The sequence below is a fragment of the Suillus plorans genome (assembly GCF_016647745.1).
Source record: "Suillus plorans strain S12 chromosome Unknown HD556scaffold_8, whole genome shotgun sequence".
In the NCBI taxonomy this organism is placed as follows: Eukaryota; Fungi; Basidiomycota; class Agaricomycetes; order Boletales; family Suillaceae; genus Suillus; species Suillus plorans.
The window spans coordinates 178,187-192,346 of NW_024537392.1; the positions used below are offsets into that span (position 1 = coordinate 178,187).

The 14,160-nt window shown below is 48.7% G+C and overlaps 5 protein-coding genes across 5 annotated transcripts; 4 read left to right on the forward strand and 1 right to left on the reverse strand.

The window, feature by feature from the left end:
• Positions 1-66: 66 nt before the first annotated feature.
• HD556DRAFT_1339677 (uncharacterized protein) lies at positions 67-1,283 on the forward strand. Its single transcript, XM_041302047.1, has 4 exons — positions 67-436; positions 483-813; positions 868-939; positions 993-1,283. The coding sequence occupies exons 1-4, from the start codon at positions 126-128 to the stop codon at positions 1,128-1,130; spliced, it is 852 nt and encodes a 283-aa protein (XP_041164516.1). The 5' UTR covers positions 67-125; the 3' UTR covers positions 1,131-1,283.
• On the reverse strand, positions 1,284-7,202 carry HD556DRAFT_1533987 (myosin 5). The gene is made up of 15 exons (XM_041309555.1): positions 6,965-7,202; positions 6,767-6,896; positions 6,479-6,716; positions 6,398-6,419; positions 6,155-6,349; positions 5,424-6,107; positions 5,323-5,376; positions 4,476-5,269; positions 3,996-4,423; positions 3,855-3,942; positions 2,649-3,804; positions 2,060-2,591; positions 1,885-2,006; positions 1,731-1,832; positions 1,284-1,683 (listed from the first exon to the last, which is right to left on the reverse strand). Exons 1-15 carry the CDS (start codon positions 7,103-7,105, stop codon positions 1,477-1,479), a joined length of 4,893 nt encoding a protein of 1,630 aa, XP_041164517.1. The 5' UTR covers positions 7,106-7,202; the 3' UTR covers positions 1,284-1,476.
• Positions 7,203-7,748: 546 nt separating this feature from the next.
• HD556DRAFT_1304785 (uncharacterized protein) lies at positions 7,749-9,342 on the forward strand (the record flags this gene model as incomplete). The annotated part of the gene is made up of 7 exons (XM_041299702.1): positions 7,749-7,966; positions 8,027-8,152; positions 8,209-8,401; positions 8,475-8,603; positions 8,659-8,961; positions 8,995-9,138; positions 9,202-9,342. 7 exons carry the CDS (start codon positions 7,749-7,751, stop codon positions 9,340-9,342), a joined length of 1,254 nt encoding a protein of 417 aa, XP_041164518.1.
• Positions 9,343-10,318: 976 nt separating this feature from the next.
• Positions 10,319-10,834, forward strand: HD556DRAFT_1229814 (uncharacterized protein; the record flags this gene model as incomplete). Its single annotated transcript, XM_041297307.1, has 1 exon — positions 10,319-10,834. A coding segment is annotated over one exon (516 nt), but the record flags the coding sequence as incomplete, so codon positions are not given.
• Positions 10,835-13,436: 2,602 nt separating this feature from the next.
• HD556DRAFT_1229680 (uncharacterized protein) lies at positions 13,437-13,634 on the forward strand (the record flags this gene model as incomplete). Its single annotated transcript, XM_041297297.1, has 1 exon — positions 13,437-13,634. The coding sequence occupies one exon, from the start codon at positions 13,437-13,439 to the stop codon at positions 13,632-13,634; it is 198 nt and encodes a 65-aa protein (XP_041164520.1).
• Positions 13,635-14,160: the final 526 nt, after the last annotated feature.

A 14,160-nucleotide genomic window follows, 5' to 3' on the forward strand; every position in this document is an offset into this window, starting at 1 on the left:
GGGCGCCTGCTACTCTTGCTTGACGTTAGATGTATCAATTTAATTACGTAATACTTTTACGTTACACTCAGTAGTACTACACTGTGTGACACTGCATAGTGATCATTCGATATAATTGATATCCTATGGAGCCTGATGCAGTCGGTCTGCGTTGCGACCTAACGTCCTGCAATGAGGTCGATTTCCTACCAATCAAATGTCACTGTAACAAGGTGTTTTGTAGGTATCACATCCCCCTTGATAAGCACACTTGTGCGTCACTAGATGCCAGTGGGCCTTCCGAGGAACGCGCTCCCATCGTGAAACACCGGAGATGTGCTCTTGGAGATTGCAAGAAACCGAGCCTTGAAAGTGTTATCAGTCAAGAGGTCAATCTCGAAACGAAACCAACTTCATCTGCGGCATGCACGAAATGCCTTCTGTCATTTTGTATCGAGTATGTTTTCTGGAATCGTTTTATACAAGGAGCTCAAACTGGTCAGTCATCGCCATCCAGATTTGCATTCATGTACAGGTCTGCAGAAGCAGGAGTCCGATGAAAAGAAGGATGCTCAAGATATCCTCGCCCGCCATTTTTCCAACCCACCTTCACATACTCCCATGGCTGTCCGACGCACAGTCAAGCCTCCCACAGACCCCAAGAAATTAGCCCAGATACAGAAAGTTACACTCATGAAGATGCGTCATAGTGCTTCTGCGGGGGACCCTAGGGACAAATCATCCACCGTACCTGTCAATGAACGCTTGCACATCAAAGCTCGATTGGAGGTGACTGGAAGGCCCGTGCAAGAACGCGTACTTTGGTTCAGAAAGGTAGCATCTATCTTGTTGATAGGCTATGTGGATTATCTCACTTTTGGCTTGTAGTCTGTGGTCACTGCAGGCAGGGCATTGGACCTGATTTCGGCGAATCTTGGAGTTCCTCCCTCGTATCAAACAGTTAGTGAAATTTGCCCAAGAACCAGATCTCGAAAACCTCATCATTCTGTTAGCCACTGTGCCTCATAAAGACATCAGGCTCAGATCCTTTAAGTTGCTCACCCCTCCAGAATGATCTGTTGTTGTCTGAGCAAGTGGAGGACACATGCACAGTCGTGTTGTCGGCTCTTCCTCATAGTCGAAGTGATTGATCAATGTCTGTCATAATACTTTCACCCCAATTTGAAGGTCACGCCAGATTTATTCATGGACCACAAGCCTATTGAATCGTAATGGCGTTGGCGGCACCCGACTTACTTATTCCTGGCATATTTTGTGTCCATCGATGTAACTTAGTCAGTCAAAGACTGTCGTCCGCTTAACTATTATTCCAAAAGGCAGTGATACTGAAAACCCTCCTCCACTATAATGTCAGGAGTCGGGGATGCCATATACATAAACTGACTTAACAGAGGTCCTGAAGTAGCTAAAGCACGAAAGTTGGCAGCGTAAGGTATAGTATTATAGGAACATTGGGGGTCAAACGCAGGCGAAACATCAAGCTACTAATGCAGCTAATCTGCGTAGATGAGACACATTGAGATATGCTGGAACGTATGTCTCCAAGCCAGACACCTCGCGAGGCCAGGGAGGCTCGAATGGACCGACTTCTTCCGACTCGGGAGACAATAGTAAATGGTCGTTCCGATCATTTGCCTGAACGCGTGAGGCTACTACACGTAGAATCTCAGGAGAAATGGGGTTCTAGAGAAATCAGCGAAGAAAATGAATGCGGAATGCGTGTGTCATACCTCATATTCTGCTACGTAGTAGTTCGTACACATTCGCTGTATTTGCATCGGACTAAGCATCCAGCAGACATCATATATGATCTCTATATCTGCGGGTGTTGCCTATCCCACAGGCGTCAATTAACGGTTGTTCGGATGTAAAAGTAGCACGCACCTTCTTCAGTTGCAGAAGCTTAATGGCCTGCATCAAATGTTCCAACTGGAGCGTCCCCTCGGGCATGTCATGAGACTTACACCACTCTTCTATGCGTGTGATATTATACTGGATTTGCATGGCTTGAGTAACTTTATGTCAATGAAACGACGCCGTGCGATGGATAGGGACACACCTCGTTTCCAAGAGGAGAAGTTCCTTCTCATTAAAAGGTCATTAAAGCTCGTGACGCCGATCAGCTTGAGAAGTTCAGCCATGACCTGTTGCACCACTGAATCTTCCATGTAATAGCTCTTCAGACTCTTCCAGACCATGTTCAGAAGGTTTAGGATGTCGTCCATGCTGTATGCTGGCTGGCTGTTAGTATTGAGGAGACGATTAAACAACCGACCACCGCCATCGCTCGTCGTGAATCCCGGCAGAGACTGACTCTCTATTAAAGCAGGTACGACCATCTTCGCAAGGCGCTTCTTGGTCTCTAGCATCCACGTGTGGTATATGTTATATTCCAAGCTGCCAAGGTCATGCTTGACGACCGTGACAAGCCGTTCGTAATCATTCCAGTCAAACTCTCGGACAGCATTCTCTTCTCCAGGGCCAATGCCCTGTAGCATGTCGCTCTCAGCCACATAGATGAATGACAGCATCTCGTGGACATTCGAAAGCCAGTAAATTCCGGGTATAATGGAATCTTCACCGCTGAACGACTTTAAGATCCAACATATTAGTGAATGAAATCACCCGATGATAGACAACGATCTTACCATCACATGGGCTTGAATGGACTCCATAATGTTTGCCAAAAAACGCTCGCTCTCCGATATCAACCCATATTTCCACATCTCATTGGTAACAAGGCTGATAAGATTCGCCGGGAAAAGGATCTCCTTCACAGCAGACGGATTAGTGAGACTTGGTGCTGGAATCTTCAGGCCTCTGATGAGACCAACAAGAACATCCTCATCCAGTCGCTTGGTGTCCTGCATGAGTTTGATCTTCTCCTCAGCAAGGTCGTCATACGAGCGAACATCTGCCAGGCCGTTGTTGCGCATGCGAAGGACATTATCTTCGCCATTGTATGCGACAGATACTGCGCGATGGCTGAGAGCTTGATTCTTCTTGACGTCGAGCATGAGTTCATCAACGGACGTGCGGGTTTCGGCTGGGCTGAGTTGAACAACGCCTGCTGAACTGTGCCTTCGTTGGTGACGACTGCTCGAGGGCGGGACAAGAGCTGTGCCGTTGGAGAGACCACCAGAATCAGGCATACGCAACGCTGGAGCAAAGGTGGGTGATACAGGAGCTTCGACTCGAGCATTCCTCGTGAGGGCGTTGTAGGCATTGGCCCGGTTTAGTTGCTCCCGCAGGCTACTAACTTCATTCTTGAGAGTCAGTATGACGGACCCATCCTCGACAGAACGTGACGGGGTATGGGCAAATGCCTTCTCCTGGAATTGCAGCTTCTCTGCCTGTGCAACGAGCTCGTCTGATAGCTTTTGTATCATTGCTTCCTTCTCCGCGGCTTTGGCAACAGCCTCATCCAATCGCTTCTCTACATCAGCCTTTGCTAAAAGAAGCTCATCACGGCGTGATAGTTCAGCCTCGGCTGTTGACAGTGCAGTCTGAAAGGACTTCGCTTTTGTGTCGGCCTCTTCGTATTTCGATGTCCATTGCTGAATCTGTTTCTCCAACTCGCAAAGCTGCGCCTGCAGTACCTTCTTCTCCTCCGTGCGTGTCTGAAGTGTTTGAGTGAGCTCTACTACCTTGTTTTCTAACCGATACGATATCTCCTTGAACTTTGAGACTGAACGGGCCTCAGCTCTGAGAGCCTTCAGTTGTTTCCGAGCAAGCCGCCGACGGACACAAGATTGCAAATAAACAACATGCCTGACGTCTGTCTTGTGACTGCGACGATAGAGCCTAGGGGGAAATTTTGGTAAGATATTATCAGTTGACTATTACGGACGTACACTCCACGGAAAAGAGATTGCAAGAGAATAGCAGCATGTGAAGTCTTTCTCTCTCTGTACAGCCGTCGGGCTTGGGCACCGCGGATACCTGTGGCGAGAGTTTCAATATGCTACTGTACGAATTCATAAAAAAAAACCTACGGCTCTGGAATAAGACGATAGATTGCCTTGTTTGCAGGAAATTGGACCTCTGAATGAAACGGCGAATACCGGTTTGAAGGCGTCTTGCGGCAAAATCCCTACGAATGTTCTCCACGAGCCTGCGGGCCAATATACCACGCCACCAAGTTTGGATTTTGATTGTAGCTCGGCGCAAGTCCTGGTACTTCTTCACAGCCATGCGCCTGCGCATGTTCTTTTGCACAATCGTGACAAGAGCATTGAGCTTTTCCGAGCGGAGGGACTCCAATGCTGCGAGCATACCAGCCCTGAAAAAAATCTTTGTGAGACCACTCTGATATTTGTCAGGGTCGTTGATAGTTCTCTCAAGAATAAGTGAGCAGAGAGGCCTGAGTTCCATGTGCTGTATCATTGGCTGCCAATCCGCTGAGGGTACTAGCATGTAATACCTGTGTAATGATCAACAATTAATAACGCGGAGAGCTACAGTAGTGGCCGTACCGCTCAGCAAACTCTTCATAAGTCCAACGTGAAGGGTATCCAGCACAAGAGATACGTATGGTTTCGAGAACACCACAAGCACGCAACTGGCCTAAAACTTGAGATGGTGTGAACTCCCAAGGTCTTTTGGCTTCATTGGGTTTGATGCACCGTATATAGTGGACGTTTGTGATGCTGAGGGTATCCATCAAGGTGATCAAGGAGGCTTTGAAGATAGAGCCTTGCGTGGGCTTCCGGATGGCAGCTCCTGGTCTCTTGGGGCCAGCGTTCGCTGCGACCAATGATGAACGACCAGGATCAGGAATGATGGATGAACGACGGGAACCTCCACTGCCGGAATCAGATAGAGAGGGTGACCCAGGGTGTGGAGGTTCGGCTGCTTTCACAGATCCAAGGGCAGCGTCGAGAACTTCCTTCAAGAAGGGGTTCTTCGTGGATGCAAGCAAAAGCATATGTTCATCAGGAACTGTATCGCGGTTCTTCTCGAGGAATCCTTCAACTTCGTACGTGACATCATGGGCATAGTGGGCAATAGTGAACGCAGAATTTCCAAACCGAGGTTTCTTGAAGACGTCTTTGTTGGAAGGTTTCAGAAGTTGGCTGCTCAGCTTTTGAAGAAAAGATGCGTCACTGCCTGACGGTAAACGCGACTCTTCATCAAGGAGCGCGAGGACGCCCAGTTTCCCTTCGATCACATCAATGCAAGGTTGATTGTCTGAAAAGTCGATAAAAGTCCAGTTAATCTCCTCCTTAACGTACTCCTCTTGCTCGAGTTTGAAGACGTGAGAATTGAACTACGACAGTGATATCTTAAGCCATGAACACGTTGCGGATACTTTACACTCACCTCTTGCTGTAATTTTTCATTAGCGTAGTTGATGCTAAACTGCTCGAAGGAGTTCTGTAAACAAGTGAGTGTCATGAATTAACCGAAGGACGGGATGTAACCTTCTGAAAGTGTTCAAAGCCGTAAATGTCCAGCACGCCGATGAACATCTCAGCTCGCTCGGCGGCATCTCCGTTTTCACCGGCCAAACTTTCATTGACGATGGCTACCAACCACTCAAATAAGCATGCATAAACAAACTTCGCCACGCTATCCCTAACCACTGTCGCCTGTGCAGCGTTGAGTGCAGTGACGATTTTTTCCGAGCGCGTAACGATCTGCTTCTTGACAGTCCACTTCTTGAAATCGGCGAAGTTCACTCCCAAGAAGCGAGTAGCAAGAAGAAGGGCAGGATCTGCATCATCTATGGCCGAATCGTTTCGTGTTTGGGTAACCTTCACGTTGCCCAGATGGAGCAGGGCTGAGAGAAGCCGGAAGACCGCCCACTGTTTCTCTACACTGATTCCAACTGTCGATAATGCTTGCTGCGTCGCCCGGAACTCTTCCGCGTCATCAACTCCACTTATCGGTGTCGACGTCGGTCCTCCTTGTTTCAGATAGTGAAATTTAGTCACGTCAGGGTCAAGGCCGAGATCCTTTCGTTCTTTCGACGGTGCGCCAGCACACAGTTGATAAAAGATATGGTAATTCCGTTCGGTCGTTGGTTGAAACACAATGCGTGATCGTTCCAACAGGTAAGTCCGGATTCGGGCGCCGACAATTTCTTGTTTGCCATCAAAAAGAATCTACAGCGCATGTTAGATATTCAGCGGCCTAAATCCGAATTACTCGCCTGAATGTATTTACCAAATCGCGAAGAATTGTCGTTACGAGTTGTTTTGGCATTTCCAAACGATTCTAAAATCGGGTTTGTGGCGAGTATCTGGCGCTCAATTTCACTGGATTCGTCGAGAGAAAATTTTGTCTTCGCTTTCGTTTGGGATTCAGGAGGATTTACTGATGCCAGGTATCGCATGATGAATTTAGCCTGAAAACAGGTTAGAGTTCCAATAATAGGGAGAAGCACTGCACACACTGATTCAGTTTTACCAGCTCCACTGAACGACGACAGAGTTAAATCAGTATTACAATAAAGCTACAGAGGCATGGAGATTACCTTTCACCCGACACAATGATAGTCTGGCCCATGCCCTCCTTCGCCATCGCGGTATATGCATCCTCAGCAATAGCAAACAAATGAGGCTCAAGATCTCCTCTTTTCCGTCCACTGTAAGCCTGAATAATCTCGGGGCCATATAGAGTAACTCGTTGAAAAGGATTGACGGCAATAAGCACTATTCCGCTATAGGTGTAGATGCTATGTTGGGCATAGCGATTGCGGATGGTATGCAGGACTTGAATAGCACTCAGCACTGATTCCGACGTTCACCATAGAAGAATATACCTGAAGGCTCATTTAGATGCGATAGGGTAGCCAAATCATCTGCTGTTTCTAGTAAGGGAGGATTTCGAAGAGGAGGCAAGCCTTCCTTTCCAGCCTTGATGTCCTTGCCAGTGGTATTAATGACAAATTCCTGTCATTCACATTGCAACTCATGTCGGCGAATTCTGTAAATTGAACAGTGAGAAATATAACGCGTACCTTGCCTCGTTCATCGACAAACGCCAGTTTTATCGAATCGTCAGCGCCTTTGGTAACAGCCGTGACCTCTGCAGAAATCCATGCCTGATCCTTGTCCTCGAACCAGACTCTCGTTCCCTTGCTGTAGATGTTTTCAGCCATTGCCAAGGCGTCGTGGGTAACGATCGTGAGCTACGTTAACCGTGCGCCAGAGCTGGAGTGCAACGCAGTCGAATTGTGGTCACTGAGAGTATTGAGGGACCTTCATTTGAATAATTTGTCCCACGGTCCGTGATGCCACTTCTCTCGCAAACAACACCGTCCGCTGGTGGGCGTGACGCTTCGGCAAACGCCGTCCAAGGCACGCTGACCTAAGCGACGACAGTCCTTGTCCTGTCACTCACTTGTGCTTTACTATGGCATTCGCATTGCTGACTTGCCCATCCCCCAGATCCCACTGCCTAATGCTGAGCATGTGGCGCGTGTGCTTGCCTCTGCTATCGTTGGCGCACCCTCCCAGCACTCACTGCCAGCCAACCCTTTCAGCTCACTCGTCACCCAGCTCTCAAACAGTTCCAGCTCGGCTGCAGCAGACCCAACCGCTACCCCTGATGCTCTAGCACCACCGGACAAACTCAACGAGGCCGGCTCTCTTGCCGTCATATTGGGCGTCTCAGCATTCATCGTTCTCATAGGAACATATCCGTTGTGGAGGAAATTTCTCCGCCGCCTGCCAGGCCTGTCCTGCATCGTTGAGGACGACGAAAGCAGCATCAACAACAACAACATTCCGAGCTTCTTGAACATGGATGTGGTCAGTACTACTGGATCACATCCCAGCTCGGATGACAATGAGGCATTCTGGAGCCCTGGTGTTGGCATGCACGACCGAACGACTAGCAACACCACTCTGGGAAGCCCTCAGAATAGCGCACTGGAATCAACCTCCTCTCATGAGCAATCGCTTCCCTTCCCACGGCGATTCAGGCGGGAAGGAGAACCCTTGGTTCAACGTCTCTACATGTAAGTTATTTTGTCTGCTTCGCTCACTTTCCTGTGACGATGCTGATATTGGTACTGTAGCTACAATATGACAGTGAAAGTGCTGAGGCAGCACTGTAATGAGTTTGACCTCCACCAGACGGGCAACAAGACCATGCTGATTGAACAGCTGGAGGAGTTCAGTCGTGAACCTGATTCATGGGACAGGTGCGCAGATCTCTCCGCTAGGGTGGCAGTGACTGGGAGCTGACTTCTTGCTTGAGGCTCCGTCCAGGTGCCTGCAAGTCCCACAAGGGTCCTCGAGCAAGTAGGCCTACAGACATGGCCAGGACAGGCCGTACCAAGCAGTCTACACAACGCTGTGCGCAGCTGGTCAGCACCACTGCTGCCACAGCTGTCGCTGACAGATCCAAGGACACACACACCTCAACCAAAGTTGCAGCACTGTTGCCGTGGGTAAGCCGCTCTTCCTTTCCTTCCTCCTTCATTGATCCTGTTGCATTGAAATGGCTGACTCCTGGCTTGGCAGACTGAGATGATCGCCAGAGAGTATCCGTACCAGCCAATGGATCTCGTGCCTCCAGTTGCTGGCGCCGAGTCCAGTCATACTCTTCTGACCACCAATACAAGTGCACTGTCTGTTCCATACATTGACGAGGTGCGCTTCCTCACCACTATCTCTCCTGCCATGAGCTAACGTGTAACAGTTGCAGGATGCCATCATCCAAAATGTGAGCGCAAAGATTGTCAGCCTTGTTCAAGATGCCCTCCATGAGCCTGGCACTGCTCAGTCCCCACCTATACTAGATGCCGAGCGCATCACTCACTCTGGTGCCGAAGGAACCACTCACTCCAGTGCCAAAGGCATCACTCACTCTAGTGCCGAGATCGTTGCATCGGAATGTGGGGCACCAAGAGAATCCTCGACAGGGAAGCCACGGCTACTCCAGCTTGGAGATGGCACCGTCTTGCAAGTGGATGCCAGCGAGATTCCTGATCCCCCTGCCATCAGTTTTGTGCATGATATCCCGCGCCTCAACAGCATGTAGGATGACCATACTGAGCACTGGAAAGGTCTGTCTGTCATTGTCATCCGTGGTCACCCAATCACAGTTGAATACTGGCCGTTACTATATCGCTATGGCAAAGAGCAGCAGTGGCAGAGCACAAAGAATAAATGGAATGATTGGCGGGTGAGTGTGGCCTTGGGATGTTTGACTACGTTTGACTGACCTTTCTATTCTCTTGGTGCCCAGGTCATTGTCAAGTGTTACCATCAAGACAGCCCTGAGCAGTTCTGGGCTACCTTCAGTGCCAAAGGAGAGCGCATGAAGTATACCACCATTGTCCAGAAGCTGCGTGACATGCGCATGTCAATTGACTCCCGCATTGCATAACAGGCGCGCAGAGAGTTTGGTGCCACCTTCAACGCTCATTTTACCTACCAGAGGGGAGGACAAGAGCATGTTATGACGAAGGTGTCTGCTATTGCGAAAAGGTACACTGAGTTAACTGGAAAGGTCTAGCATGAAGTGCCATGGATAGGAACTGTACATTTATCTTGTGCATACGAAGTTTAGGATATGGCAGCCAATAATACAAGTTTCGGCACCGAAAGCTTGTCACTACCACCACACATGCAGCACAGCAATTGGAGTCCGCAAACTCTCTATTGACCATTCAAATATTCACCCATGACCTCTACAGTGATTGACCCCATGCAGCACTTCGCTGGTTTGCATAGCATGCTTCCACTTACCACTGACCTCGAGATGGATGCCAATATTGAAGAGGATGTGGCAGCAGAACAAGAAACCCTAATCGACCCTGAACAAAGTGCCCCAACAATGACGGCGAATAGATCAATGGATGCTTCTGAGTTTGCTAAACTGCAGGTGACTCTCATGGAGGCTTCTAAGGGAATCACAGAGGGCACAGATGCCGAATATAAAAGGTGAATGGTCCTGTTGCATCACCTACTACTATGTGGCCTTGATAGGCTGATATTTACTCATGGCGCATGGCAGATTGATGAATTCATTGTAGAGACTCATGCCTCTCATGGTGTGATATGGCACTTTTCACTAGGGAGTTCATTGCACGAACTTGCAGCACCATTCTGTGTGCTATCTGCAGCTATCCCTATATGAGGCGCAGCTATCCCGCGCAACGCGCGCCATGCGCGCACCATTCCCGCGCTTTACGATGTATACGCGCGCGCTTTCCCGCGCTTGGTCGCCCTATAGCGCCAGCCTTCCAGAAGCATCAATCCACTGTCCACCAAGTTCTCTAGTGCGTATGTTTCCATTTCTCTTATCTGTGTATCGTTCCACCTTTATCTTTATCATGGGCAATGAAAATATCACCCTCACAATGGACTCCGATGGCAAGCTGTCCACACATTCACAGATACTCGACTACCAGCTGAGAGGAGAGGAATTAGAAGATGTGTCAATCCTGGCATTCCTGATCAACACGTATGAGGAAAGAATCAGTGCGCCAAAGCAGCAAGCAATTTCGTCCACATCAGAGTTGACTCTTGCAGCTCCTAGAGGGAGACCACGGAATCCTCGCTCCTACTACCTATCTGACCATCCAAAACATTCAACGCACAGGCGAGTTACACACTGTGAAGGGCATAATACTCTCCCCAATATAGTGGGGGCCTGGTTTCCTCGAAGTGATGATGAAGATATCCATGAATACTACTGTGCATCGATGCTCTCCTTGTTGAAACCTTGGCGACAGTTGGCTCAGCTGAAAAACGAGCAAGAAACATGGAAGGAAGCATTCTCAGCCTTCATAACGACTTCCAGCGTGTGGGAACGAGATGTCATCGCTGGTGCTCAGTATTATTATGAGTGCAAGACAGCTGCCGAACGACAATCGATAGAGAGGAACAGAAGAGGCCAAGTTGTTCCAGGATCACAACAACAATGTCACAACTCATCCATGTCTACCAATGAACTTGGATCAGACTCCGAAATATTTCCACAAGAATCCATTGACGAGGTTGTGTGCTTGACAGAGGAGGATCTCGAGGAGTACAAGAGGTCTCAAGTCTCTGCTCGTGAGGAACGGCATGGCATGGCAGCCGTCAACATCGGACAACTAAAGAATGTGTTTAGTGCTGTGCATAACAATGAGTGGCCAGTGTCTCAAACTCACCGTATTGGCATAGCTGCTGGAGATGATCTTGCACAACTCGAACATTGGCGACAGCAGCTGGCAGCCGACAGTGCAAACCACAGTTACGACAGAGACAGGTTGGATGAACAAGTGGATAACGATGGCGATGTGACGATGATGGACTCGACACACAACACAAATGATAGTGATGTAGATGGCATGGGGAGCATTGAAGCACTAGCCGATTTGCATGCGGCATCATCTCTCCAAGACTCCATTACGCCTGTAGACCCCTCTTGCCTGCATCGTGATCAGCGATGAGCCTTCGACATCATTGATTGGCATATGAGGGCAACTCTCGCTGGCCAGCATCCACCGCAGCTACTAATGATGATACCTGGTGAGGGAGGCATAGGCAAATCAAAGACTATTCAAACCATCACAGAGAACTTTGTTGCTCACGGAGCCAGAGGTTGTCTGGTGAAGGCTGCATACACAGGTATCGCAGCATCTCTTATCAGGGGGAAAACATTGCATGTCGTTGCCTGCATACCGGTCAATGGAAATCAAAACCAGTTGGCTCGCGTAAAGAGGAAGCTTACAGCATTCTGGGCGGACAAGCTATATCTTATCATTGATGAGGTTTCAATGGTCGGTCGTGCTTTTCTTGCGAAGTTGTCACGCATACTCTCAGTTGCAAAGTCTGCATCTGGCAGCAGTCATAGTGACCAGGCGTTCGGAGGAGTTCATGTCATTATTGTTGGAGATTTCCATCAATTTCCACCTGTAGCAACTCGCAGATCCGCTCCATTATTCTGGCCATGTGACACTGCAAGAGACACCACAGATGAGCAGCTGGGTCGGAAAATTTACGAGGAGTTCACAGTGGTGGTTCGATTGAAGGAACAAGTACGAGTCACGGATCCGGTGTAGGACACGAGCTGGCGCTGGGCTCGTATCGAGCTATTTTACAGTACACGTCAAATACCCGTCACATGCTAATCACTTCCCGATGTTATCCGACACTAACCCGCCAACCCGACATTTAGGCCGCATCGGACCCGATGTTTTCCCGCGCACTTGTCCTATCCGTGTCCCATCCTGTCTTGCTAGCCCCACTAGGTGTGTAGTTCATTATTTCACACATTACTCACGTCGTAGCAAGCGCTATTACATGTTTTCCCATAGTCCGCAGCGCCTCATGTTTATTTACATGTACTTCGGATCCGAAATCATCGGCCGCTATCTTCGCCTATGGGTTCCGCATTTCTACGTACTTACATATATATTGGACTGACCTCGAGCATTATTCATTATCAAAGTAGAGGGGAGCAGTTCCCCGATGCTTAGTGGTCAAACCCGATATTTCGTAGTTCTTAGTTGACATTGCGAATATCATCGTTCCTTCACCGCCCGTATCAGTCATTGTTATTATTGCGCACACCGCTCGCTCTTCCGACGCTCGCTATAGCGTTACTATTAGTTTCCGACACCCTGAACTCGAACCCGATAATCCGAAACCCCGAAAACATCGGACCCGACGCTTTTGCATCGGACATCGTAATTATACCTTTGGACATTGTTTCCCGCGCTCGGACTATTGACCCCACATTACTCACTTACCCCCAAGACTATTCCCAGACCGCAGACCCCTGGGTCGAACGCACTTGTCAGGCAAGTATAGCAGACTAGGCAGTGCAAAGACCACAACACAAATATATCAGTTTGGAGCCATCTTCGTATAGTTCCTCTCAGTATTGTTGTTTCTACACTGGAATGGCAAGATCTATTGCAACATGTTTGCTATGGGAATTGTCGTGAACACCACATCAAGCTGCTTCATTCACTTATCATCACCAATCCAGAGTGTCCTCCAACGAGTTTCAGTACAGCACCATGGAACAATGCAGTGCTCATAACCCCTCATCATGCTGTACGCACACAGCGGAATGCTGCCATGGGCCAAGAGTTCTGCAAGAGAACAGACAGACAACTATTAGTATCTGCTGCATATGACACAATCCATGGACGCCCACTGACATTAGAAGAGTGATTTGCGGTGGCAATGAAGCCGAAGAAAGGAAGCGGGCGAGAGGCAAGGGGAGGACTGCCACACAAGGTTGAACTCGCAATTGGATTAAAGGTGATGGTCACATTCAACGTCGAGACAGATCTTGATGTGGCAAATGGTGCACAGGGTGAAATTGTGGATGTAGTTTTGGATGAGAGAGAGACAGCATATTCAGAGACGAGTGCCAGGGTCAAACTATGATTTCCTCCAGCATATGTTCTTGTGAAGCTGGACTGCACGAAAGCAGCCAGACTCGAAACACTGGAGCAAGGAGTGATACCAATAATGCCGATGCAAAAATCATTCAGCATCCATGGACCTGGGGGTGAAAAGAAAACCGTCACCCATAGCCAGCTGCCGCTGACATCTGCCTATGCATTCACTGACTACAGGTCACAAGGACAAACAATCAGTCACTCAATCATATATATCGGCACTCCACCCAGCGCAAAACTCACACTATTTAATGCATATGTTGCACTATCCTAAGGACATGGCAAGGATCACATCCGTTTACTGCGAGACTTCGACGAGTGCCTGTTTACCACACATCCATGCGAACATCTCAGAGTGTAGGATGAAAGGTTGGAGAGGTTGGATAAAGAGACGAAGTGTTGGTGGGAAGAAAAGCAGAGACTTGAGAAGTGATCATTTAGAATAAGTTGACGACATGAACGAGATTTGCCAAAGCACTGACCTATGTAGCACATAAGATACAAATGTACACATGCAGCCGGGAGGATATTGATCAGCACGGGTAGGGCTCCACCTATACAAACATGGACATACAAGCACCCGCCTGAGGCAGGCGCATGTAGAACCAGAGCTGCCTCCACCTGAGGCAGAAGTGGTCAACTGTAGGTAGAGAGGAGGGATATGGAAAAGCCGCAGCAATAGGTAAGGCGTCATGCCATGATGCGGAATTCTTCAATCATCAGAAGTCAGGTTTGAGTTGGAGTGTCAAAATCAGGTCACTCGCGCCACAATTATACCTCTGGGTGACCTTGGTAAACAA